At 39.2% G+C, this 25,627-nt stretch overlaps 1 protein-coding gene across 3 annotated transcripts in view; it reads right to left on the bottom strand.

Moving 5' to 3' along the window:
- Nucleotides 1-25,627, bottom strand: part of AMOTL1 (angiomotin like 1) — an 87,005-nt gene that overhangs the window by 13,176 nt on the left and 48,202 nt on the right. For all 3 annotated transcript variants that reach the window (XM_072402719.1, XM_072402713.1, XM_072402727.1), the window contains 4 exons: nucleotides 22,634-22,934; nucleotides 13,061-13,205; nucleotides 12,106-12,195; nucleotides 2,199-2,344 (listed from right to left, as the gene is read on the bottom strand). In XM_072402719.1, coding sequence (XP_072258820.1) covers nucleotides 2,199-2,344; nucleotides 12,106-12,195; nucleotides 13,061-13,205; nucleotides 22,634-22,934 — 682 coding nt within the window. The remainder of the gene's footprint in view (nucleotides 1-2,198; nucleotides 2,345-12,105; nucleotides 12,196-13,060; nucleotides 13,206-22,633; nucleotides 22,935-25,627) is intronic.

Here is a 25,627-nt window from a genome sequence, read left to right as displayed (position 1 = left end):
ATGGCCCAGATTTATAAAAGCTTTCCAAGGCTGGAGAGAATACACTTTCAATAGTGAAGCTGGCTGATATAGCAAGCCTGGAATGGATTTGGTCCGGAATTGAAAACATTCACTAACAAAAACCAAAATATTTTTAGGAAATCCATTCCAGGTTTGCTGGATCACCCAGCTTCACTGATGAAAGTGTCTTTTCTCCAGCCTTTGAGAGCTTTAATAAATCAGGGCCTTTATGTATACAAATCTTCTTTGCCAGTATTTACTTGTTTAATGTTTAGCAGCCTGGTCTCAGTGTCTTTCTATAGAAAGACTTAATTTATGAACCAAGTTCAGTAGAATCTGGTTATCCAGGGCTCAGATAACTGGAAAATTCAGACAACCGGCAGCCGACAGCTCCACTTTCTTGATTGCTCTTGCAGCCCTAGCAGAGCTGTGGCATGTGGTCTGCATCCAAGAACACATAGCACAGCTCCGCTAGGGCTGTGGCAGCAATCAGGAGAGCAGAGCCCTGCTGATTGCTCCGCTCCGTGACTGGCTGAGTAAAGGGAATCCCTGATGACAGCTCAAGCATCATCAGGGTTTCCCTTTTCTCAGCCATTCAGCACTAGAGGTGAATGGGGACAAATCTCCCCATTCAAGTCTAGTGCTGAATGGCTGAGAAAATAATCTCAGATGTCCGGAAAATACACCTATCGGGAATTGGTCATTCCCTGTGGCTTCCAGATAACCGAGATTCTACTGTATATCTCAAATCAAAAGTATTGTCAGCACACAAGGACAACATTTTGACTCCCTTCTATTTTTCAATTAGCGATTGCGTATAAATCAGAAAGGTAGATATTAGTATGAAATGCTGCAAAAATACCTAAAACACTATTGAATAATATTTCCCCAGCTACTAGATTTGGATTTGTCCTTGCTGTAAAGTGCTGTATAAATTGCAGCACAGTTTTTACTCTTTTTACCATTGCAATGATGTACAGTATTTATTAAAGTTTTGCATTGAGAGTGCTCAATGCTCCTGACTGGTTATTGCAGATTTGCAGTTGCTGCTTTAACGGTTTCCAAATGAGAAAGTTTCCTGGATTTCATTTGCAGTTCACAGATTCAATTTACTTGATATTGACTTGTCTAAGGACACTCTTTTGGTAAAAAGTACGTCCATGCAAGTTATGATAAGAGGGACCTAAAGGAGCCAGAAGAATCCCGCTAAACCAACAAGCAATGCACTTAAACAAAGTGATTTTTTCTCCTGGTAGGATATAACAGAACTACATAAATCTTTTGTTTTTGCTCCTGGGCCAAATGTGCAAAAAAACTGCAGTTTCCATTGTATATATACGGCCAGATACATATGGAGGAATTCATTCTAAACTACATGCAGCTGTTTTAGGCCTAATGACCATCATCAGCATATACTTCCTTCCATCTACTCCATAGAAGCCATGATTCCCATTCACAGCACTGATGATACCAACAAGCATACAAGTTAAGAATAAATGCCTCCTTTATAAGCAGCTGTATCTATTCTGTAAATCAGCATTTTTTGATGCCTTAGGGGTCAAATTAGGCACAATTTGCACGGTTCTAATATATTAAACATTTTCTTTTTAAGGATTTGTGATTAAAATGAGACTTGCAAATACATTGTATTTTAGAAGGGTTCTGCTGTGCTATACTTTTGATTAGACAATTGTTACTATCCACTATTAAGTGATCTGTAAATCTGAAGATACTGCTGTACCTCACGTGTAGAAAAAATGCAATGAATGAGAAAAATGCTGTAAAGGTAATGGGTTTCAATTAAGGCTCATAGGATCTATAATGTACAGTAACACATAGCAAAACCTGCCAAAGCACAACACAGTGTCCTAAGTTACTAAGTGTTGCATTGCCATTCATATGCAAAAATGCAGTAGATGCCAATAGGCAACACACATGCGCTGCAATAAAAGATATTATATCTGTCTGCTTTTGCAATAATGCATGCAATGTATTATACTGTATGCAATGCAATGTATAATACTGTACGTTTTTGTGGGGCTGAGGGGCCCCTCACTATAACAACACTGATGATGGTTTACAAATAGGTGTATAACTTAATATCAGATATTTATCTTTATGATTTGTAATCCTTTTCCAGTTTTCTGCAGCAAAGAGACGGTAAAACTCGGTAAAAATAGAACTTGTCCCAGGCTTACCTCTTCTTCCAGTTTGATGACTTTGGACTGGGCATTACTCAGAGCCTGCTCTAGGATTTCAATGTTCCTCCTCTGATCCTCATTGGTAATGCGCAGTGCTGCCAGCTCGCGCTCCAGGCTCTCCATCTCCTTCAAGTGTTCTTTGTCTAAAAAGAGGAAGAAACACAGAAGAGTTTCTCTCAGAATCCTGCTTGGAATTTGGGCCTCGGTCCAACTCACCTCTGGCACCAGCCTGAGGGGAGAGAAAAAACAGAGTGAAAGCGCAGCAGATGTGGAGGTGACTACAGGCCTTGTGTCTTTCCTTGGCCGTCGCCTGGTGAGCATCGGCAATAAGCAGCACCGGGCCAGACTTCTGCGGGGACCCATGCTGCTTTCTGAAATGTTATTTAAGGAGGCACACAGTGTGGTTTCAGCAAACCTACATTCTAAGAAGTTGTTGGAAATTTCCTTAATACGTTCTATTTGATGTGACATTTTACAACCAGGGCTCTTACTGAACAACTGCTGAGAACTCAGCAAATGTCACTGAGTCTTTGTATTGTTATCAGTCAGAGCAGACTGATAGAAAAATAGGGATGTCACACGACATATACCGGTACATATATTACATATATTATATATTAACCTCCCCAGCGGTTCATTTCTTTCCGGTTTTATATGTCTAAAAGCGGTACATTGTTTTTCATGAAAATTTATTTTACAGTATAATATAATAGTATGAGTATAACAACGTTTGAAACACAAAATCATTTAAAAACAATAAATTGGAAAAATTAAAAAATGTATACATTTAAAAACAAAAAAAAATATAATAAAAAAAAATACATAATANACTCATACTATTATATATACTGTAAAATAAATGTTCTTAAAAACAATGTACTGCTTTAAACATAAAAATCCAATGTATTGCATTTATTAGTTATTTTGTATTGAATGCAATACAAATGGATTATGAATTTCCCGCCCAGCCCGGCCGGGACGTACACACGCACCAACGTCACCGGGAACTCCCCCGGGGACTCATCGGATGCAGAAGCAGAAAGAAGACGGAGATCGCGGCGCTGGACGGCGCGGGACCCCCTAGGTGTTCCAACCCCAAGTGTGACTCGGGGTTACCACTTGTAGCAACTTTTTTCTACCCCGAGTCACACTCGGGGTTACCGCTAGGGAGGTTAAAGAACATTATCATCCTGCATGAATAAAAAAACAGGATTGAATCAAACACCTTGAAAAGGCTGTGTGGTTTATTATGGGGGTTACTTAGTTCACCTCATCTATTATACCCAAAAAAACAATCTATAGCAGCACAGGCCCATAAGGTAAAGTACCAAATAAACTTCCAACCCAGTCTTTTTAGCCTTATGCTGAATGACAATCTCATCACTGATAACACTGCAATTAAAAATATATGAACCCAGAGCTTTTGAGAGGGTGAAATAGTCTTTCTGCAGGCAAATTACAAAGGGCTGCAGAAGTCTCTTGATGCAGTTAATTATAGGCAAATGGACAAGAGCTACTTCCTACCTCTTGTATGCATAAACCCTGATATATTAAAGTGTCAGTACTGAGAAGTTCCCCCACATCACTGCCTTGGAAATTTGAATCTAACAGGAAATAAACCTTCCTATGTCCCACTTTAGAATCAATTTTACAAGAATCTAAAGCTGCGTACACACGTCCAATAATTATGGTTGGAAACGAACGACCGATCAGCGCTCTAAAAAAAAAAACTGACCTTAAACTGATCTAAAAAAATGAACGACCGGCACGGCGGATCTGATTGGCCGACAATCGTTCACTATCTATCGTGTGTACAGTCGTTCAGTGACCGTGCATGTTTCTGCAATACACTTTCTCCTTTACATGTCACTCCCTGCATCGTTCAAACGATTGTATCTAGCGTGTGTACAGTATTGGTGGATTATATTTGAACAATCGTATTGTTACACCATGTACAGAATTGTGCACAATACGATTATTCAAGTATAATCCTGCATAATCGTTGATCGGTCGTAATCGTTCGTTTTCTAACAATAATTATTGGAAGTGTGTACCTAGCTTAAGACCTCATGATAAATAAGTGGATTCATGTATATACAAAGAAGAGAGAGATTAGCGTTCCTTTAGATCCAAGCTATAGTCCTGCTGAACATGGATGAATTGTCCAGGGGGGGCACAGGCAATAAATTAAGGATTCATGAGTATGAAAATAAAAATAAGGAATAAACAAAGCAGCAAGTTTATATTAAAGAGCCTGGTACTGACAATCAATCAGGCAATCAACTATTCACCAGTATTGAATGTGGTCTTCCTGATCTTTTTAGCATTGCTGTCTTGTCATGCCTTGTTTTGCACTGTGCCTCTGCATGGAGCTTGAATAGATGGGAATTTGCATGGAATAATCAAGATGCAGTGGAAAACACAGATCGACAGAATGAATGAAGAAGAAGCAGGGAGATCCTTGCAATGTAGATCCTCAGGTTCAGCTTCCTCTCCTACAAGGAGAACAGCAAGGTGAATTGAACTGCACAGCTTGGTCCCATAGCCCAGAGATACAAGAAGGCTGCCCCTGTTTACCGCCATCATGCCAGTTGCCTGGCAGACATACTGATACTGTCCAACCAATAGTTTCTGATGGTCAGTGAAGTCACAGCACAGTTGAAATTATGATTAGCATGCTTGTTTTGGGTCAAAGACTCAGGAAGTACAAAAGTCAGCAAGACAGCCAGACAGCTCTAATTTTCAAAAGCAGAGTTCAAAAGTGGCATCCTTCACATTTCTCCCAGCAAAGATTTACTTTTACATGCTTAGAGCTGTCACTGCTTTTTGCACGAGAAAGGTCACATTTCATCTTTCTTTCTTGTAGGTGACCTTTAACGGGATCCATCAATTTGTCTGCAGGTGGTAAGGCTTTTCTCAGCATGAAACACCAAATTATGCTAAAAAATGCTAAGCCTTACCATTCAATCACACTGTGTGTATCTATGTGAAATGAAGGTTAGAGCTGACATTAGCGAAATGGAAAAGTTCAGTATTACAGTCTAAAGCTGCCAGACACACTTAGAGGGCACAGATATACTATTATTATTATTTTTATATTATAATTAAAAAACAGGATTAATATAACATTTTACGCAGCGCTACAGATTAAATAGGGGTAGCAAATGACAGACAGTTACAGACAGTGAAACAGGAGGAGAAGAGGACCCTCCCCCCCCCGAGGAGCCTACGATCTAGGAAGATTATATAGTATATGGAGAGATATGTCAGATGTGGGTTACAAACATCCTTCATAGTCTAACAAAACAACAATTTAAAATCCCTTACCCTAACCCTAATGTTGGGGTTATTGGAAGCATTTACAATATTTAATACAGAATTAATCATGATGCTGATGTTGCAGAGCTAAACAGCTGTAACCTGTATAGGTGTCCCCATTGAAAGATTTCTTTTGTTTTGGGGAAAACGCTTACATTTTTCACCACTTATTGGTGACAATATTTATTGAGATAAATAGGGAGGATCAATCTCCCAGCAGGACACAGCAACAAAATGGCAAATGAGATGAAGATCATTGTATAGGTCAAATGCTTGCTGTACATCGTACAATCTGACTAAACAATCTTTGAGTTTACCAAACCTACATAATGATTTATTACAGCTCTCCAAAACTGGAGAAGATAGTCTAACATGGGTGATCCAGCAAACCTGGAACAGATTTCTTAAAAAGCTCTTAGTTGGCAAATGTTTTCAGCCCTGGACCAGATCCTTTCTAAGTTTGCTGGATCACCCATCATGGTTTATCTTCTCCAGTCTTGGAAAGATTCAATAAATCAGACCCAATGGGAACTATCCAATCATATTCCATCAATCAGGCCAGCCCTTGCAATACATAGGTATTGGTAGACCATAGGTATTGGTAGTCCCAATGAAGGTTGTATAGTCAGATTGTAAATGTGCATGGCAAGTTTCAAAAAAGGACTTCTCAATCTACCCCCCACCCCATGGAAGTCAATGACAAGTCCATAGCAACATCCCAGCTTTGGAAAGGGCTGGCCTTTGATCCCCATACTGAAATGAGGCAAACAGAAGGAAAGTATTTGGCTGCACATTAGAGAGCGAGCCTTCTATTGCCTGAACTCTGTTTTGTCAAGTCTAATTACATACTGACATTTCAGATTGTTTCTCTGTCCATTCTGTCCAGTCTACACTGCAAAGTAATTAACTGTGCTGGAGGCGGCTGCATTGTAATCAGAAGAGCATTTAATCAAGGCACTAATGAAAAACTCTTCAGATTTCACTCTGCCTTGTTACAGGCTGGAAAAACTTGACAACATTAATAAAAAGAGGTGGGTGGGGGGAGTGAACATGTTTTGGTGGGACAACTCTGCCACAGACGCAAGAGTGACAATGGTGCCGACTCATCTGCTTCTAATTGGGGGAATGTCTGCCGTATACAAGATTACAGGCTCAAGGATTCCAGGAACTGGTCTGTGGAATGCGGACAGTTCCAACATGATATAGACATTTACTAAGTCCAATTTTCACATCTGAGCTCACAATAAACTCTATGAAAATTGTACCATACATTCAATCTAATAAAACTGAATGGGATTTATGAACTGAAAACATGATTGGGCCAACGGTACAAAAATCAAGACTCTCATCTAATGTCTAAAGCAGTATTTCTCAACCTTTTTAATATGGGGAACCCTTAAAATAACTTTTAGGTCTTAAGGAACCCCTGGAATAATTACTATATTCACAGTTCACAGTACATTAGCTTGGTCTTCAATAGGAAGAATGTTTCCTACATTGCTGGCCAGTGAAAAGAATGTCACCCTTACAGGTGGCCAAAAAGTTCATTGGTGTCAGTTAATCTGACATGAGAAGCATAAATTGTTCATTGCTCCAGGTACCCCGAACAAACTCTGGAGAAACCCTGGTAGAGAAACACTGAGCTAAAGACACCTAAAAAATGTAAATTACATTCATTTATCTGCCATTCACTGGCATTCTGTGTGTGTTGGTTTTTGCTGCCATTTCAGGCTATCAAATGTTTGCTCCGATATTCAGCAGTGTCCTTTGCTGGTATTTTATGGCCAGACTGGGTCTGATCCAATTCCTGCAATCTTCAACAACCCCGATGGTTTTTGTGGGACCAATGAACTCCAAAGTCCATTTCAGATTTGCGGCTGACTGACGTGTTCTACCACAGACTCAACCACACTCCCAACCACTCCTATTTAACTGAATAGGAGCAGCTAGGAACCATTTTCTGCATGCATTTGCATGAGGTTGCAGTAGATTGAAGTGCATTTCATGTATCCTTGAGATTCAGATGACAAGATGAGATGACAAGAACCCCATATCAACCTCAAATGCAAAGTAGTTGGAGAGGCAGCTGGGAGCTTCTGACAGCTGTGATTTTTAACTGCAAGTCAGAAAGGAGCTTAAGGCTTTTATTGGAGATTTAATTGGTTATCTTCTGGAATTTATAACTTTTACTTTTTCACCAAGGCCTGATGGTGTCATCTGAAGAAACCTAATTGGTTCCAATGAACACTGAACTTGGCTTTTAATTTGGATTTATTCAGTGTTCTTCTGCTAGGACCAATCATCCCTTTTGAAAGCAATCACTTTGGGTGTAATTTTGATCTATGTAGTGTAACTGGGTTAGAAAAAGGTTAATATTAGTTATAATAATAATAATTACAATTTTATCTAGTGGTTGCGTTATTACATTCATGGCCAGCATAACACTTCCCTGAAAGCAGAACTAAACTCTTTGGTGGCCAGTGAGCTTCTTCCATAATCAGCAAGTATGCACAACATTTTTACCGAATATGGCGCACAGTCATCCTGCATAGATGACAGGTCCAAAACCCATCATCTCTGCATCCTCGGAAGTCGCCATCTTAACCACCTGCGCAATGGCGGACTTTCCTGAAGACAGTGATCTTCTTCAGCCATTTGATGATGTAACCCCAGTGTGTGCACATGAGTTACATTGTCCCTGGTGGCTGGCTCATAAACAATTAGAGGGAACAGCAGAGGGTTAACCTCATCGTTTTTTCTTTGCTCTTTTATTGTCCAGCCACAGGCCAGAACATGCTAAGGAACAAGGTGAATTTCATAGATCCGAGGTAGAAAAGTGCAGTCCTTAGTCCTGCCATTCTATCTGGGACTGGTGAAAATCAACAAGGAGGCTGAACCAAATCACCCATAACATTATTAGGGTAACCTGATCACTGGTATGTACTTGGGACGAATAATGATGTATTTAAGTGTTTGCTTAGAATTGCTAGGCAGAAAGTATAATCACAGTGTTGCAATAAACATTTCCATACTCTTAGTTCAGAACCCATCTGCTTCCCATAGACTGTGCTCTATTATATTTTATTGCTTTGTAGGGATCTGCAAATACTAGAATTGGCATTTCCTGCAGCCAGTTACCTGGTGACTGTGGGCTTAGTCACTTTTTCAGGCCCAGTGTTTACAAAATGGTTTTCAGTGCCAAATTATGAGTCAGATTCTCCTTCTCCCCCTCAAACGCACAGCTCACAGATTGCTCATTGCTGAAATCTCATCATACAGGGGCTGCATGCAAGGAGTCAGATGAATTGTCACATGACCTTAAAATCATCATCTAAGAGTCATGTGATGACTTTTATTTTATCAAATACTCAGCACATAAATACAATCTTAAAATTAAATTCATTTTGTCTCAATGGGGCATTTTGTTATAGTGTTGGGAATTTTTGAGTAGGAAGCTGGGATTATAGAAGCCTCTTGCAGTGTTTGTGATCTTATGAATGGACCATGTGATAAAACATAATTGTGTTAAAATGTCATTTTGTTTTATTAAATTATGCCATAAGGAGACTGTTTGTGTATTGCAGGAACACAAAGTCATTACTAGAATTTTTATAAGTATAGAGTTTTTATGGTATTTTTAGAGGCTGATTTTAAATTCTACCTAGCAGATTTTTTCTATGCCAACCTTCTATAAAGACACCTCCCCCTCCCATACTGCTTACTGCCAACCTAGATGTTTAGGTTTAATAAGGTTTAGAAGTCCTGAGAAGTAGGTTACAAAAGCATTTCAAAGCCCATTTCCTTTTTCCCCCAACCTGGTAAAAAATAAAAAAAGTTTCCTAAACACAGCTCATTCTGTCCAAGCTCCAGCACTGCCCTCATTGTTCTCCTTTATGGAACAATGCCAGTCTTTTTCAGCATTCTGCAAAGTCCAGAAAATCATAGACGTAGGCTGACCTGAAGAAATGCATATGACCAACCAGAAAACAGCTCCAAAATGGTACTGATACTGAAAAATTGAATTTAAAAAAATGATGTGAACAACTGGGTCTCCCACACCTGGAGCTGGAACCATAGTCCAAAGCAGCCTTTCCTGAACTTTTTTAAATGAAAGAACCCTTGAAATAACTTGAAGGAACCCTTGATATGATTATTATATCCATAACTCACAGTATATTAGCCGGGTGGTCAGTAGGAAGAATCCCACTTACATTGTTGGCCAGTGAGAAAAAGTGAGTCACCCTTACATATAGCCAAAAAGATCATCAGTGTCAGTTAAACTGACCTGAGAGGAACAAATTGCTCATTGATCAATAAAACCCTAGCTATCTTCAAAGAAACCATGGTTGAGAAACACTGGTCTAAAGTTTTACCTTACCCCAGAATCATAGATCATGTTTCTTCTACCTAAGCCTGGTTATAAATGTTGAGTGACAGCCATAGAGTCTACATCTGGTGGAAAGTATTTCTTTTTCTCCAGTGATCTGTTCTACTAATATTGTTTATTTGTTAAGAAAATGTTTCAGTGTTTTACAAATCTTGTTTTATTGTACATCTTTAAATTATAGATGTACAGGGCAGCAATCATATCTGATCATCACATAGGCAGGCCCTGCTTCTTACTTAGTAGTACCACACATGGAATCTGTTTGATAGACTTGTGATGAAAAACAATACAATTATTATTTCATTTCAGCAGTTGTTCAGCATGGATGATGGCTGTAACAGCTGACAAACTCATGTATATTTTCTTCTATATTTCACCAATACATTTAGACTGTGTGTACCCTAAGCATGTTAACCTCCCTAGCGGTTCATTTCTTTCCGGTTTTATATGTCTAAAAGCGGTACATTGTTTTTCATGAAAATTTATTTTAAAGTATAATATATTAGTATGAGTATAATAAGGTTTGAAACACAAAATCATGTAAAAATAATGAACTTAAAGAAAACATAATATACTCATACTATTATAGATACTGTAAAATAAATGTTCTTGAAAACAATGTACAGATTTTACACATATAAATCCAATGTATTGCATTCAATACAGGTTTTTTGTATTGAATGTAATACAAATAGATTTTGAATTTCCCGCCCCGCCTCGTTGGCAACGTACACATGCACCAACGTCACCGGGAACTCCCCCAGTGACTCATCGTGTGCAGAAGCTGGCCGGAGAAAGAAGTCAGGGATTGCGGCGATGGGCGGTGTGGGACGCTGGCGGATCAGGTAAGGCTGTATTTACTATTACTTCATAGGTTTACCTACCCCAAATGTGACTCGGGGTTACCGCTTCCAGCAACTTTTTTCTACCCTGAGTCACACTCGGGGTTACCGCTAGGAAGGTTAATACCTCTGAAGAAGCCTAAGATAGGTGAAAAGCGTCAGGTAATAAGTATACAGGCAACCAAATAAATCACGGGCTTGTCGCTATTTAAGAAACCACTGCCATATGCTAATTTTGGATGCCTATATACATACAAACAATCACAGTAGGTGACTATTGTCTAGAACCCCTTTCTCTAACTTAGAGTGTAGATCAACTATGGTCTATTTTTTATGATTACAATGTAAATGTATGCAGTTTTAATACTGTTTGTATACTTTATTGTTATATGAATACTAAATTACTTATAAAAGCCCTCTCTGTTTTTTCCTTCTCTACATATGGTATATACACTGATTTGAAACGAGGGTTGGCCTTTCTCCCCCATTGGAGGGACATTACCATCTATCTATTTAATGCTACTCCACTAGAACCTAACCAAACTCCCTCACCTTATGTAGCAGCTGACAGACAGGATTTAAGGGGAGAATCTACAAATCTGCATACATGTCACAAAAAGTGTAAATATCACAGTAAGGTTATATTCAAGTAAGGTATTTCAAAATATTTTCCAAAAAAACACAGTATTCAGTAAAACCCACCTCCAGTGTCTAGTAATTGTACAGTATACTGGAATGAGGGACCGCATTTGGAGCCAAAAACATGTGCTGCATGCACAAGGTGCTTACTGATCAGGGGAAGAGGAAAATGTAAGAGAGGAGTCTGTTGCTCCATCACTGTCCAATCCCAGAGTGGGAGTGGAGAGGTGACCTATCATTATTGCTAAAATACAGCAGAGAAAATCAGGCAATCATTTTAAAATCCAGTAAATTATAGTAACAAAACAGATGTACAAAAATTCAAACCATTTCCAGCTCTAAATATTCCCGTAAATGTTAAAATCATGTTCAGCTTTGTGACGTGATTTATTACCTCTCTAATACATTTGGACACAGCAAATGGCACATTGTTTCCTGTAATGGCAGAGTAGAGAAGATTCTTTAATAACTATCATTTCCAGCTACCCAGTGGTTGTATTTTAAAACCACAGGTCCCATCAATGCTAGCTGGAAACTCAGTCTATGTCTGATTTACACTTCTCCATTTCAGAAACAAGATGAAAGTGATAAAATAATCCCCCCATCTGCGGGGTATTGTTTTGCTTCCTGTGCATTCAGCTCGGATTTATATTACAGCATTTAGGAGAAAGTCCCAATTCAAATTCTTATCGGGGGGATCTAAAAATACAGCACTCACTTTTCAATGCGTAGTGGCCCTCTTCCGATGTCTCCTCGTGTCCATTATACTCTCTGTTGGCCAGCTGCCTGTTGGCAGTTTCCAGACGATCTGCACAAAGACAGGAAACAAGATGGAGAGATCAGCGGCTGTAGGGAGGAATCGCTGACCCTACAGACAAATGAGACTGAAAACAGAGCTGATGTGCACTTTTACTGCTGTGTACTTATATGTGCATGGCAAAAAAAGCTTCTATGAACTGCGATTACAGCAAAGCATTAAAAATTCTCTTAAAGCAAATCTGGGGTGAAAATTATGGGTCTAAACTTCATAAATAGAAAGCAGGTTTAATATTTTGCATAAATACATTTTATGCTACATTTACGTCCAGATTTTCCTCTCCAAAGTTAGAGCCCATTAACTTTTCTGCATTCCTGTAAAACAGATATTACTGCAACAAGTTACATAAATTGGTGTATTGCAGGCCAGTTGTTCTGAATGGTACCTCAATGCACCTCTATGTTGTGTTACATTGTCAGATACGATACATGCACATTTTATGAGCAGCCAATAAAGATGAATCAGTTTCCTTAATGACAAGCATCATAGTGCCCACACACTGTAACAATATAATAGAACACACTATTATTTTCCATAACATTGTTCTGCTATCAGATTTAATTACTCTTTGTGACAGAATCAGCAGTTTCAGAATTTTTGCATTGAAAAGTGCTGGGATTTTAGTTTCTACAGATGAAGGCACCCCCCAAGCATGTCATTACCCAATTACTCCTATTCTACACTTACTGTATGGGCAGGTTCTTGGAAATCAAGGAAACAATTGGGAAAGAGGTAATGTAAGCATGAGAAGAGTACAGAGAAAGTTGGAGCTATGGCCTACGGACAGCGATACCAGCCCATATTATTAAACCCCTCGTTTTTTTTAATAAGGTGACATGTGAGATAACAGTTGTACCTCTCAGATCCAGATTGAAGTCATGCAGGCGGCGGATTTCAGCTTCCAGTTTGTTCTTCATGGCTTTGTCCAGGGACTCCCTCTTTGTAGAGGACTTCACCAAACTCTCATAGGCTTCTGAAATCTTCTGGATCTCTGTTTCAAACTATTAAGAAAAAAACAACAACACTATATAACCAACTGGAAGAAACCAAAAATTGAGACCTGCAAACACTGAAAGTTCCAAAAACAACCTTGTTCTCTGCATGTGGCCCTTGATCATGAAGTGCTCAAGGTATTGCATTTTACATCATTGCAATAAAGTACGGGGATAAATTTAAACCAATCTTTATCTCTTGCTCACATAGATAGTTGTGAAGAGTTGCATTTACTGTTTTACAAGTGCATGTAAACGCAGCCACCTCAAACTGTTCTAGCACATGACAGGCAGTTGATGGGCAGCAAGTCAACCCATGGCTAGACCTTGCACATGGAATCTCAGAATACAGGATTTACCATTGAATGTCTTCAGGATCTACCACAAATGTAGGTCCTATGAAGAGGACTAATAGACCTAGTGTAAGTTATAATGCATAAAAAAGAGAGCGTTTTTTTTATTTATTTGGAATCGGTGTAAACATATAACATAGTGTACAAAGGAAATAATAACAAAATTGATTGATTTTTCAAACTGTTGCTAACAAATGACCAACTGACTAGTATTAGAGGTTGCAAGAGCATCAATATTTCAGAATAACAAGACCAAGTATTAGGTAGTGTACTGAATTCTTGGAGAGGGGAATTCCTATGATACTAACGCGTTTCTCAGGTGTGCTTCTTCAGGGGAAGTAAAAGGTATAAACATCTGAATAGAAACATATATGTATACATATGGTGCCAAAAGTTACATAGCATGGTTGGAATTATCTGATCAGAGGGTGATAGTTACCTGAAGGTTGTCTAAGGCTACATGGACACATTAGATGATTCTCAGCTGATAATTGCCTCAGGAGAATCTCACATGTGTACAGCACTCGTCGTTCATGGATCCACCCTGGAACGATCATAATAAAAGTGAAGGGGAGAGATGGGAGCAAGGTGCTGCTCCTTCATTCTTCCTCCTTCCCTCTCCATAGAGCAGAACGGCGCTCGATGTACAACGGTCATTCATGCATCGTGCAGTATTTTGTCGTTGGAAAGGATCATGAAGGATCCTTTCCAACGATAATTATTGCACGTGTGTACCCAGCCTTAGGGAAAGGAGGATGCACTTGATTGAGTTGGTATTAGCTAGGACTTTCCTGTAGAGCAATCTTTCTATGCTCCACAGTGATAAGTGACATGGGGTCGCATTTGATCAGTAACTAGAAGGCAGTGCATTCACCCTGTATTTGCTTACTGTTCATGTGAACAACCCCCTATTCCTGTGATGGGGTCCACTGCTGTGAAAAGTTTACCTGTAAAGTCCAGCTAATCATTAGGAGCCCTCTGCAATATTTTCATTAGACCCTGAGCTTTACATAAAAACAAACACAACCACTGCAAATAAATGCATGTTATTAAAAAGAAACAATCAGTACCTGGGGACACCTAGCCCCCCCCCCCCCCCCCCCACTGCTTTCTGAATTGACAGCATTGCCCATGTTGCTGAAACCTATGAGCTCCAGTGCCTGGAAGGGGGAACATGTCCTGGGAAGGAGAAGAAAAATAAAAGTCAGATGAACCTGCTGTAGCGCTGCTGCATGTCTCTAACCTGTCAAAAAAGGCATATAAGAATTCTCTGCTGCAACATTTATTGAACGCAGAGAAGGCGTGTATTCAAGCTAAGTGGAAGTGCGATAAATAAAAGGGTAGCAGATATCTACCGTATGGAAGACTTGATGACAGCCGGGTCAAACAACAATGAAAAGTTTACTCAGACTTGGTATTATTGGGTTCAGTTTAGTACCCCTGCAGAGTATAGCGTGTTGACTGGTGATTCCATATATGAATAGGGAGTCAATATGTCCAAATATGCAAACTGAAATGACACATTAAGTCCAGTTAATATTAACTAATTAAAAAAGATGAGGCTTGGGCATCACTTTGTACCTGGATTTATGACTTGTTTATATGGTAATTGAGTAGCCTCTAGTTGCAGTTTGAGTTTGCATCAAGGAAGTTAAATAAGGAAATAGGAGCACAGAAGAAACTTTACACTTTGATGTTGATTTTTTTTACTAGCAAAATACATTGGGGGGGGGGGGGGGGGTTTTCAGTATCAGACTGCGACACCCCTCTTGTTGCATTAAACATTTAGCAATGCAGCACAGATGGGGTTACAGGTGCAGACCATAATACATCTATCAGCAGAGACTTTGAGATGCCATTTTGTGTTTTACGATTTCATTTGATTCACCTAAAAGTAAACTGCTGCAATCAGTTTGTTGAAGTCACAGATGGGATCAGTAAAAGATACAGCCGAGTGCCAAGAATTACCCATCGCTGACAGTCACAGCGAGTATTAGTAAGTGAGTGGGGCAGAAAATCAATCAGACTAAATTCACAGAAAGAAAATAAAGTGCCAACAGTCTTTTTAATGCTTGCAGAAAGCCAAGGGCATGACATCTACAACATGGCAAATGAGAAAAACATCAAAACACAATACACAAATTGTGGCCTAAATACAAAACAAATTAGAAACTAATAGACTACAGGCTTTACTCCAAAAGATGTAACTGATAGAACTGATTAGTTACAAACAAGGTAAGAAGAACTCTGTAAACATAATCTGCACTTACAGCAGGCCAACAAAATCCCAACAAAAAGGTGTCATAAAGTTATCATAAAGTCCTTGATGACCAAATCTTGCTTAGCAATAAAAATGCATCTGGAACAGGCAAACAAAATTTGGTCTTCTGGGCTTAAATTAGATCCAATAGGATTTTTGCGCACGGCAATGGAGCAGACATAAATTCTGACGCCAACACATACTGCATCCATGACCAAAATTTTGTGGACTCCAGACTAACACACCTATATGGGCTGGTTGAACACCCCATTACAAAATCATTGACAATAAAGTGGAATTAAACCATGTAATACTCACCTGTTCCTTTTCCAACGCAGGTTCCACCATCTTCCTTCTTCTTCTTTTCCATCTTCCAAACTTCGTTCACCTTGACTGGCTGGGACGATGAGTTCATTTAGAGCCGACAACAGCATGGGAAGCTGGGATTGCCGGGAATCCTGACCAAACCAATGCAGAGCTGCACATGCACAGCTCAGATATTTTACAGATTGAGCAAGCAATTTGGCAGGAGAAAATACCTAATGCAGAAGGGATAGTGCCTGTCCCTTTCTGCAATAAAGCCTGTCTGATCCCAAATGTTTAAATTGGAACTTCAGTTTTGATTTAATATCAAGCTGGATCCTTGTTCTGATTTTGAAGAATTAGGAGCAGCAATAAAGGTGAGTGAAGGGCTTGTTCTAAAGATCTTTTCCACTTGTTAAAGATGTATAAGTAGTTTAATGTCCATGTCCATAGTCTGGACTAGACATAGTCTAGACAAAACTATTTTAAACTTTTGAATGTACTATTAGGTGTCCACGTCTAAAGCAGTAAATCTGACATTCATCAAACATTATTTGATAGAAAATCTTCAAGGTCCATGTGTTTTCAATAGCAGTGATTGATTTTCCACCAAAGAAAGTTTGGTCATTGTCAGATTTATTGCTTTAAAAAGGGTTATTTAGGGCTACTGTCTGGTATGTGTGGATGTTGGTGAGAATGACTTCCTGTTCTATCTTGGTGACTCCAATGTAGTCAGAGATAGCAATAAAAGACTTTAGGTCTAATGCAGAAAAGGGAGAACCCCATCCACTTTTATTGATGCAAATGTTTCCAATGTAGATTTCTGTAGATTTCTTCTGACATCTTAGACAGGAAGTGATGGAAATTTTTCTTTATAAGGTCCAAAAAAACAGGAAATCATAACAATGTATCTTGATCCAGGTTGTGAAAGAGAACAGCCTGCAAGTTTCACTGTAACTTAACAGGGAACCTTAGGGACCTAAGAATGCATTTAGCCAGTTAAAACCTTTTACCACATTCTCAATTGTTTTCTCTTAATAACAATGATAAACGGAGGCTATGATTCACAGCAAACTTTATCTAGAACATAAATAATGTAAGATTAAAAAAGGATATTTCATTGGAATAATTATTTGGAAACATTCCTTGTATTGGCAAATTCGCCATTTTATCATTTTTAATAAAGAGAGTGTATACAAAAGGGAATTTAAAGCCCAGCCCTGGATAAAAGAAAGCCCACTACAACATCTACCTGATCTTTTTTTTTTCTTCCAAAGCCTCAACTACACATAAAAACTTACTTCAATTAGTTATTATATGGTCTCTGGAGAAACTTGTAAAATTGTGATGAAAGGTGGTCTGGAACTGCCCTAAATTTCCTTTCCCAGTCTGGCCAATTAGCCTTGTGTTGATAACTTGTCTGGAGTAACAGCTGGATGATACACAACCCTGTAAAGGGAACTTACAATAAGTAAGACACAACATGATGACCACAGACAAAAGCTTCAAACCAGCATGTCATGTGTATGGAGTTTTAGGTAAGTATTGGGGCTTTTCAGACATAAAAATGATAGAATATGTAGTTTTTCTCTGAAAATATTCTTTATGTCCTATAGAAGGACAAGCAAACTTGATTTTATTGTGTTCTTGGAAAACTATTAACAAGAAAGTGTCAAGCTCAATAGCCAGGATAGCTGATAATAGGACGCAGTAGTGATGTAGAAGCCAGCAGAAGGAACCACGGTGTGCCAAAGGTGACCAGATGTGCACTCGGACCAGTGCTGGTATATTGTCAAGGTAATCTGAAGCCTAGGGCCCGGTGTATGTCCAGGGGTCCCAGCTACAGCTGAAAAACTTCTGCAGAAATAGCACATTTGGCTGTGCATCTTCCATTCTTTACAGAGGATAATTTGTAAGCAGTTGGTGGCTTTTATGACCATAAAGACAATGCCAATATGGAGGCCTTTTTGTGCCCAGTGCAAAAACAAAGACAATGCCAATATGGAGGCTTTTATTGTGCCCAGTGCAATCCTTATCATTGTCAACTAAACGGTTTGGGAATGGGAGGGCAAAGCTGCTATCTTGCCCTATGCCCCTTTTAATGCAGAAGTGTACGATATAAGCAGCAGGTTAGTATTGATCATTTTATTTTACTTAAATATGCTATTTTTCCTAGCAAATGAGTCACTTTAGATTTTAGAAACACATAAATCCAGCAAAATGCTTGGTCTGTGCCAAATAAAACCCAAAGTATTTTACTAAAGCAAAAACATCCTCAGGCAGTGATCTGGTTAACTGGTGGTAACTATGGTGATGGAATGAAATGTACTTTTGCTCACTTTAGACTTCCTGTGGTTTTCTCAATTTTGCAAGGTAAACACTGCGGCCCATAAAATGTGCTCCACAGAACCCCCCGCGCCCTTCATATGCTGAGATTCAAGAAGCTTGGCACGTGAGTCCGTGCACATGGCTTCCTATAGCACAGTCACTGAGAGCAGCTTTTGTCTGCAGGCCGGGCACAGATCGAATATGTTCATGTTTCTCAGCGGCTCTGCAATTTCCTCTCTGAGTCCCTGAGTTCATTGATGGGCCCCGGTACCAGCCAGCTCACTCCACCCACACTGTAATCCTGACCAGTGTACTCATTATTCTGAAAGAGGAAAAGTCAGCCAGAAGACACAGGGAAAAAATTCTCTGCTTTCCAAATCCTGCACACAAAGCATATACACGTACACGTACAACTTCCATTTTGCCACTGCTACAAGCAGACATAAAGCAGCTTTTTTTGAAAAAATTGTTCTTGTCTTTTCCTGACGCTATCAGCCCCTGCAGTATTAAATCTAAAGGATGTTGTATGGAGATTGTGCAAGGCAAGCTTAACAAAATAAAATTATGATAGTCAATGGGCATAGATTGTAAGCTCCTTAAGCAGGGTTCTCTTCTCCTGTGTCATTTTCTGTATTTGTCCGTCATTTTCAACCCTTACTTATTGTACAGCTCTGCATAATAAGTTGCTGCTTTATGATTATTGTTTATTATTAATATTAATATTACGAGAATGAAATGTTTTTTAGGGTTTTTTTACAGTTACCACGAGGCATGCAGCGACAGGATCCTTTAAGAAGAAATCAGATGTCTATTAGGCATTTGGCACTTCTGCCAGTCATAGAATTTAGCCGCTGGAATCACGTTTACCTAATAGTCCTGATTGGCCAGGTAAATCCATATAAAAAACCAACCTCCAGCCACTATAGTGGCCAGAAGTTTGTTTATTTGTCTACACTGCTGCCAAAGTAAGGGCATACGGTGGTGACAACAAAACGGGATTAATAAAAAGCTGGCCCCCTTCAGTACCAATACCAACTCCATTCTTCTGGGAAGACTTTGCAGAAGATTTTAAGCAAGTGTGTGAGAATTTGTGCCATGTTTGAGGTCAGGTGACGTTGAACAAGAAGACTTTGCTAATCATCCTAATCCATCCCAAGAATAAATCTGCGGTTCCACCACACCAAACACATCAAACCATGTCTTTATGGAGATGGCTTTGTGGTCAGGGAATAATCATGCTAGAGCGCAAATAGGCTTTCATGGAACTGTTGTCTTATGGTTAATAGTGCAATAACACTGTAAAACTATTCTTTGGAAACACCAGGAATAAATAATTGGGAGAAATGTCTGAATCATTTTGGGCATTTAGTGTATTGTACCCTTCATTCTAAGCCTGCAGTAACAGTGGGGGATGGCATATACACACTACACCTTCCGCTAAAGGATCCTTTCTCAATCAACTCCAAGGTTCCCCCAGAAGTTTCTGGGGGTTCTTCGAAACATTTTTTATGCGTCATAGTTCAAATGCACTGCATATTTTTTGGTCCAACACCATTTATACAGTGCCAATATATTACGCAGTGCTTTACAAATTCCATAGTCATGTCACCAATTGTCCCTCTAAGGTGCTCACAATCTAATGTTCCTACCTCAGTCTATTTCTATATATATATATTTCTATAATTGGGGTGAAACCAATTACCTAACTGCATGTTTTGTTTTGTGGGAGGAAAACCACGCAAACATGGGTAAAACCTGCAAACACCATACAGATATGTCCTGGCCCAGATTCAAACCTGGGACCTTGTGCTGCAAAAGCCAGAGTGGCCCACAATCTAGAATGCTTTTTATCCACTGATCCCCCAACAAACTGCTTTTAACAGGGATTACCCAAGAGCTGAAAATTATTTTAGGGTTCTTCAGGGCTACTCTAAACCTTCCCACACACTGGGGTGGTAGCTTTTGGATTGATTAGAAAAAATTTTAATCAATCATAACAAAATCTATTTTTAATCAAAACTCTTAAAAATTGGTTGACTGATTAACCATTGACCTAAAATCTAAACAACTTTTAATATGTGTTATGAATATTTCTATTCGATATAATAGTATAGTCTATCATAATTCAGATCATATTTGGAAGTTACATTGAATACTTGTAGTCATTCACAAGGATCAACTGAAACTGATCTTTATAACAATCAAAAGTAACATTGAAGGAAAATGGCACAGTGTATGCCTCGCGTTGCTGCCAGCGATCCTTCAGCCAAGAAATTATTTTGGGTGTCTGGTGTTTCCGATCAGCTAATCTGTTTATGATCGGCTTTCATGGCCTTGGAAAGTGAGGCAATATTGGTTATACTGTATTTACAGCTTAAAGGAGATTTTTTTTTTTTCTAAATTAAAAAAAAAGTTATACTTTAAGATAGGAAATATGGGAAAGTTCATCAAAAGGCTTCCATTATAAAGCACTTACGGTCTATCCAGTCTGCAGCTGTAGAGAAATAACAAAGACAAATCCTTAAAAGGCTAAAGAGTCACTCAGCGAGCTGCATTTCCCATAACTTATAAGGTCAATAAGTAAGCTCCTGCCAAGCTAAGTGCAGTTATTCTGAGCAGTGACTGAAATCTCCCCTCCAGGAGTCCTTTGGATTGGGCTTTCTGATACAATTATCTTATCATTGCATACAAGGCACTGCCAATTCCAGTTCCAAGAGCAGTGCTGGTGACGTGCCAAACCAAACAGGGAGCCAGGCCACATCTGTAGTTCTCTACATTACAAGGCGTGCTTACACTTCACAGGGTAACTGCGCTGATTACAGGGGCTTTGCACACAGGTTGTGGTTGGCGTGCACAGACTAGAGCTCCAGTGGCCGGTACCTTCAGGCAATGGGGACCAGATGTTAGCTGTGCAGGAAAAGTAACTGCATAAAAGCTTAGTCCACTAAGCAAATTATTTCAGTGAATGTAATCAATAGGGAAGAGCACAAATGAGAAAATAAAATATTTTTTTGAAAAGTCAGCGAGGCAATGTGAGCATTCGGCATTGATTGACATAGATTTGACATGGGCAGCGGCGTGATTCACAAAGAATTTTCACAGGAGAAAGTATTTTTAAATTGGTATGTGTTGTCTTTTTTTTTACAGAAATTAATATACTCATTCTCCAAGTAAGGGGGCAGCTACCAAGGGCCCCATAAGGGGGCTTTCTGCAGACTTTTACCAACTATCCATGGAAAATCTTGTGGGATGAAGGCCTGTCCCTCAACATAGAGCACCCATTGTTCAAGGAGGGTCCAGTATCAGCATTAGGGGGAAGGAAGTAATGGTCAAGGGGTTTACAATTAACTTTAAAAGTTGGAAGCCCTTGAACTTGGTGCTTAATTTTCACAAAATTGCATTCACTAGCAAAAACAACAACAAATCGTCCCTGCTATAGGTATCCCTAAAATGAAAGCATACCCCAACACTAAATGTTTCCCTTAATACCTAAAAAGAGCAATTGATACTGTAAGTCAGCATTTATGATGTTTTTACAACTGGGGAGCCCTTGAAATAACTTTCGGGTCTCAGGGAACCCTCAATATATTTACCATATAACCAACTCACAGTATAATATTGTGGTGATCAGTGGGAAGAATATTACCCTTATGGATAGCAAAAAAGTGTCTGTTAAATGGACCTGAGAGGCACAAACTGCTCAAGGGACCACTAGAAACGTTTGGAGGAACCCTAGGGCTCCACAGAACCCCAGTTGAGAAACTCTGCCGTTGACCTGCAAAACTCCATCCAAAATTTACACAGCTCTTCCACAAGAACATCTTGTTCTGCAACTGTGCAGAAGACCGGATTTTTCCCTAATGCAGTTGAGTAATACAACTGGGTCTTGTCCCATCCCCGGCTTGTGATTGACAGGTAATCTTTTGCTGTCCAATGTAATCAATCAGTTATTTGTTTGCACATGAGCTCCAAAGCACAGCTTATTGTTGTGTTGTGGTGCTTCCCCCCCCTTGTCCAAGTGCTGTTGTACATAGACTGAAAGTGTCCAATACCGTGTTGAATTAAAGGTATGTACACTGCTTGCATCTAACAAAAAATACATTGAACGATTTATTATTAAATACAAATCTTCATCCATTTGTATATCATATCTGCCTGGTGTTCACCTTTATTAACAGATGCAGGTAACCTACCTTTTGAAGTTTGTCTGCCTTTTCATAGCAACTCTCCAGCTGCTGTCTCAAGGTGCCATTCTCCTTGGTTAAGATCTCCACCATCTGGTGTGCCCGTTCCACAATGGAGAAGGCTTCCGGCGGGAGTGGCTGGCTTGGCAACGGGGATGGAGATGGTGTTGGGTGGGATGTCATTCCCATTGGGAATATTGGCAGGGAGGACGAGTGGAAAGAGCTACTGATAGAGGATGCTTGGGAGGACATGGGGCTGTGGTGCTGCATAGGGAGAGAGGGAAATGGAAGCTGAGGAGGTGGCTGTCGGCTGCAAATGAAAAACAAACAAAAATCTATATGAAAAGTCAGCGCTAAAAATATTATAATTAGAGAATGCTGAAATGAACAGATTTAAAAATGTACAAGGTAGTTTTGTTTTATACTGCAATGCATGCAGGAGTTGCACAAATATCTCCACGTCTGCATGTTCACATTGTGCTGTGCTCTGCTAGGTAAAGGTGACTGCGAGCACAGCTTAGTACAGACGTCTCCTTTCTCTTACACAAAAGGGAACTCCAGAAAAACACAAAATAGTTTTATTTTAATCCTTTCAGCTAATTTTCATTCTGTTTATGCAGCGGGTACAATAAAGTAAGCATTTGCTGGTAAAGCTGACAACATAACGCCTTTGCGGGACTGAAGTCTTAGACCGGGTTGTCAGCCCTGTCTGCCCGGACATAAGGATCACTTGTTGATAAACAAAACCATGTGGTTTCCCCTCTGCAATCCAGATGGGCACATGTTGGGCCAATTTTCACAAAACTGCAACAAAAAGGTAATTGGAAAGCAAAATCAATTTTGGAAAGCTCCCTTCACACATTTCTAATTTTGTGTTCACACTAATCAAAATTCACTTTACAGTACCAGGGGGACCCTAGATTTTAGTGCACGTAGTACATGAACATGTAGTGCAGTTGTTCTCCTTGCCATTATTTTATTGAAAATCTGTGTGTATATAGAACACACATAATACAGAATACAGCTAGGATTCTCCTAAACTGACTGGAACTGCCAATCACACACCTCATTGAAGATTTAGTGCTGGGATATCTCAATTTTTCTGTTTTTATGTTAGGAAGGAAAAACTGCAATATATTGAAGCTTACTAGTGCTAAGAAGTGGTGGCTGCATTAGTTTTCACCAGTTGATCCTAAACTCTGTGACCTAGGCTGACCATGCTGGCTCACTGTATTGCATCCAAGGAGGAGCAGAGTTGTAACCTCAGGACGTGAAGCTTGTTAGGGCTACACAATAACTTCCCTTCTCCTCATCCCATAAAATTTTCTGTAGTTCACATGTGGAAGCTGAAAACACTAGCTGATAACAGAAGTGCAATGTGCACAGAAATTTTTAGTTTTGTGGATTTCTTTTTACATTAATCAAAAATTATAACACCATTCTTTCAAGCTATAGTTAGCTATAGACCAAAAGAAAGCAAATACAAGTTCATTGTTAGGGGTTACATTGTGTAAATTGAAATAGAATTACAATGGTAATCAGATGATTTTAGGTTAGCTCCAGCAAAGTAAAATATATGGATGCGTGGGAGAATATGTTTTTTTTCTGCCAATAAAAGGTGGAGATTTCCTTTTCGTCCTGCAACAAAGGAGTTTCCTTCTCTGAATGTAGAAATCCCCTTTGAAGTGTTAAAAAAAGAAAACAACAATAGTTTATTCTTAATTTCTATATTTGACTTCTGGGCTCTGTCTACCCCAAGTAAATATAAATCACTAAATATTTTCTGGCTTGGATCGTATTTAGCATCTTCCATTTTTTTCTTTCTCAGAACGTTGACAATAAATGAATCCCCTGGCTTGGTCTCCCACAATCCTGCTAGACTAACAGAGGAGTTTCTTCAACGTCCCTCATGTATATTTTGGCAGAGTTATGTGATGGGGAACGGAGCATGAGAAAGGGGAAGAATCATTATTCATTCATATGAGAAAAATGTTAAAGTTGTCTTTCTTTGCACAATGACGACTGTGATAATCGAATAGAAAATGGTAAGAAATACATTATATCATCTTCCAGCTCTCTCAATCACTTTAAGAATCCAATTGTAGCCACCCTTATAAATATATAGTCAAGTGTTTCAAAGTAACAAAAAAAAGTAGAGGAAGGGGTTTAAAGGCTAGATCTTAAAAATTATTGGAAGGAATTCCAGGTGTTAATTTTGGAGCCAGATCATGTTTTTAGATGTTTGTAGCATAGTCCATAATGTTGGGAGAGGAGTGGGCAGTGCTGCATAGTACCAGCAGCCAGTTACTTTGCTGCGCTTCCCACTTCTCTCCCACCATTATGCTCCAAAATTATTACCTACAATTCCTCCCAATAACTTTCAAGATCTGTATATATGCATCTATCCTTTGTAAATATTATTAACCAGTGATTCTACTGCCACACACCTACTTATAACTACAATACAAACCATATACGTCCCATACACACCCCTGAAGAAGCCAATAGGCGAAACGTGTTGGGTAACGTTTTTTCGGTTTACATGACTAAGACGTTTACTGGTATTACGTCTTGTCTAGTTTGTCCTTATCCCATGATGTTTGAATGGGTGATAGAAATACAAATGTATTTGTATATATTTTAATTTTGCTTATCTTGAAAAAATACAGACTAATAAATACTAGCCTTTAAACCCTCTTTCTCTTCTCTTTCATGCCATATAGAAACCATCAGAAATCTAACTGCACATTCCCAAATGTTTGTATACATATTGCAACTTTTGTACATTCTAATGATATCCCTGATATGTCCAGTCTATGCACATACAATAGGGGTTTAAATAATTGGTCTCTTGAAATCAGTGGGCTGCTGAATTGCCTTCAGGTTTACTTTAAATCTTATCAGAGAAAATGTATGTAATGTATGCATATACTAGCCTTTAAAGATTAAGTAGACGTTTTAGGGCAGAATGAAGGAGCTAGGTCAGTACAACCAGTAGGCAGA

The sequence above is a fragment of the Pyxicephalus adspersus genome, chromosome 1, assembly GCF_032062135.1.
Source record: "Pyxicephalus adspersus chromosome 1, UCB_Pads_2.0, whole genome shotgun sequence".
Taxonomy (NCBI): Eukaryota; Metazoa; Chordata; class Amphibia; order Anura; family Pyxicephalidae; genus Pyxicephalus; species Pyxicephalus adspersus.
The sequence above is the reverse complement of the archived record's forward strand: the minus strand, read 5'-3'. Positions and strand labels throughout refer to the sequence as shown.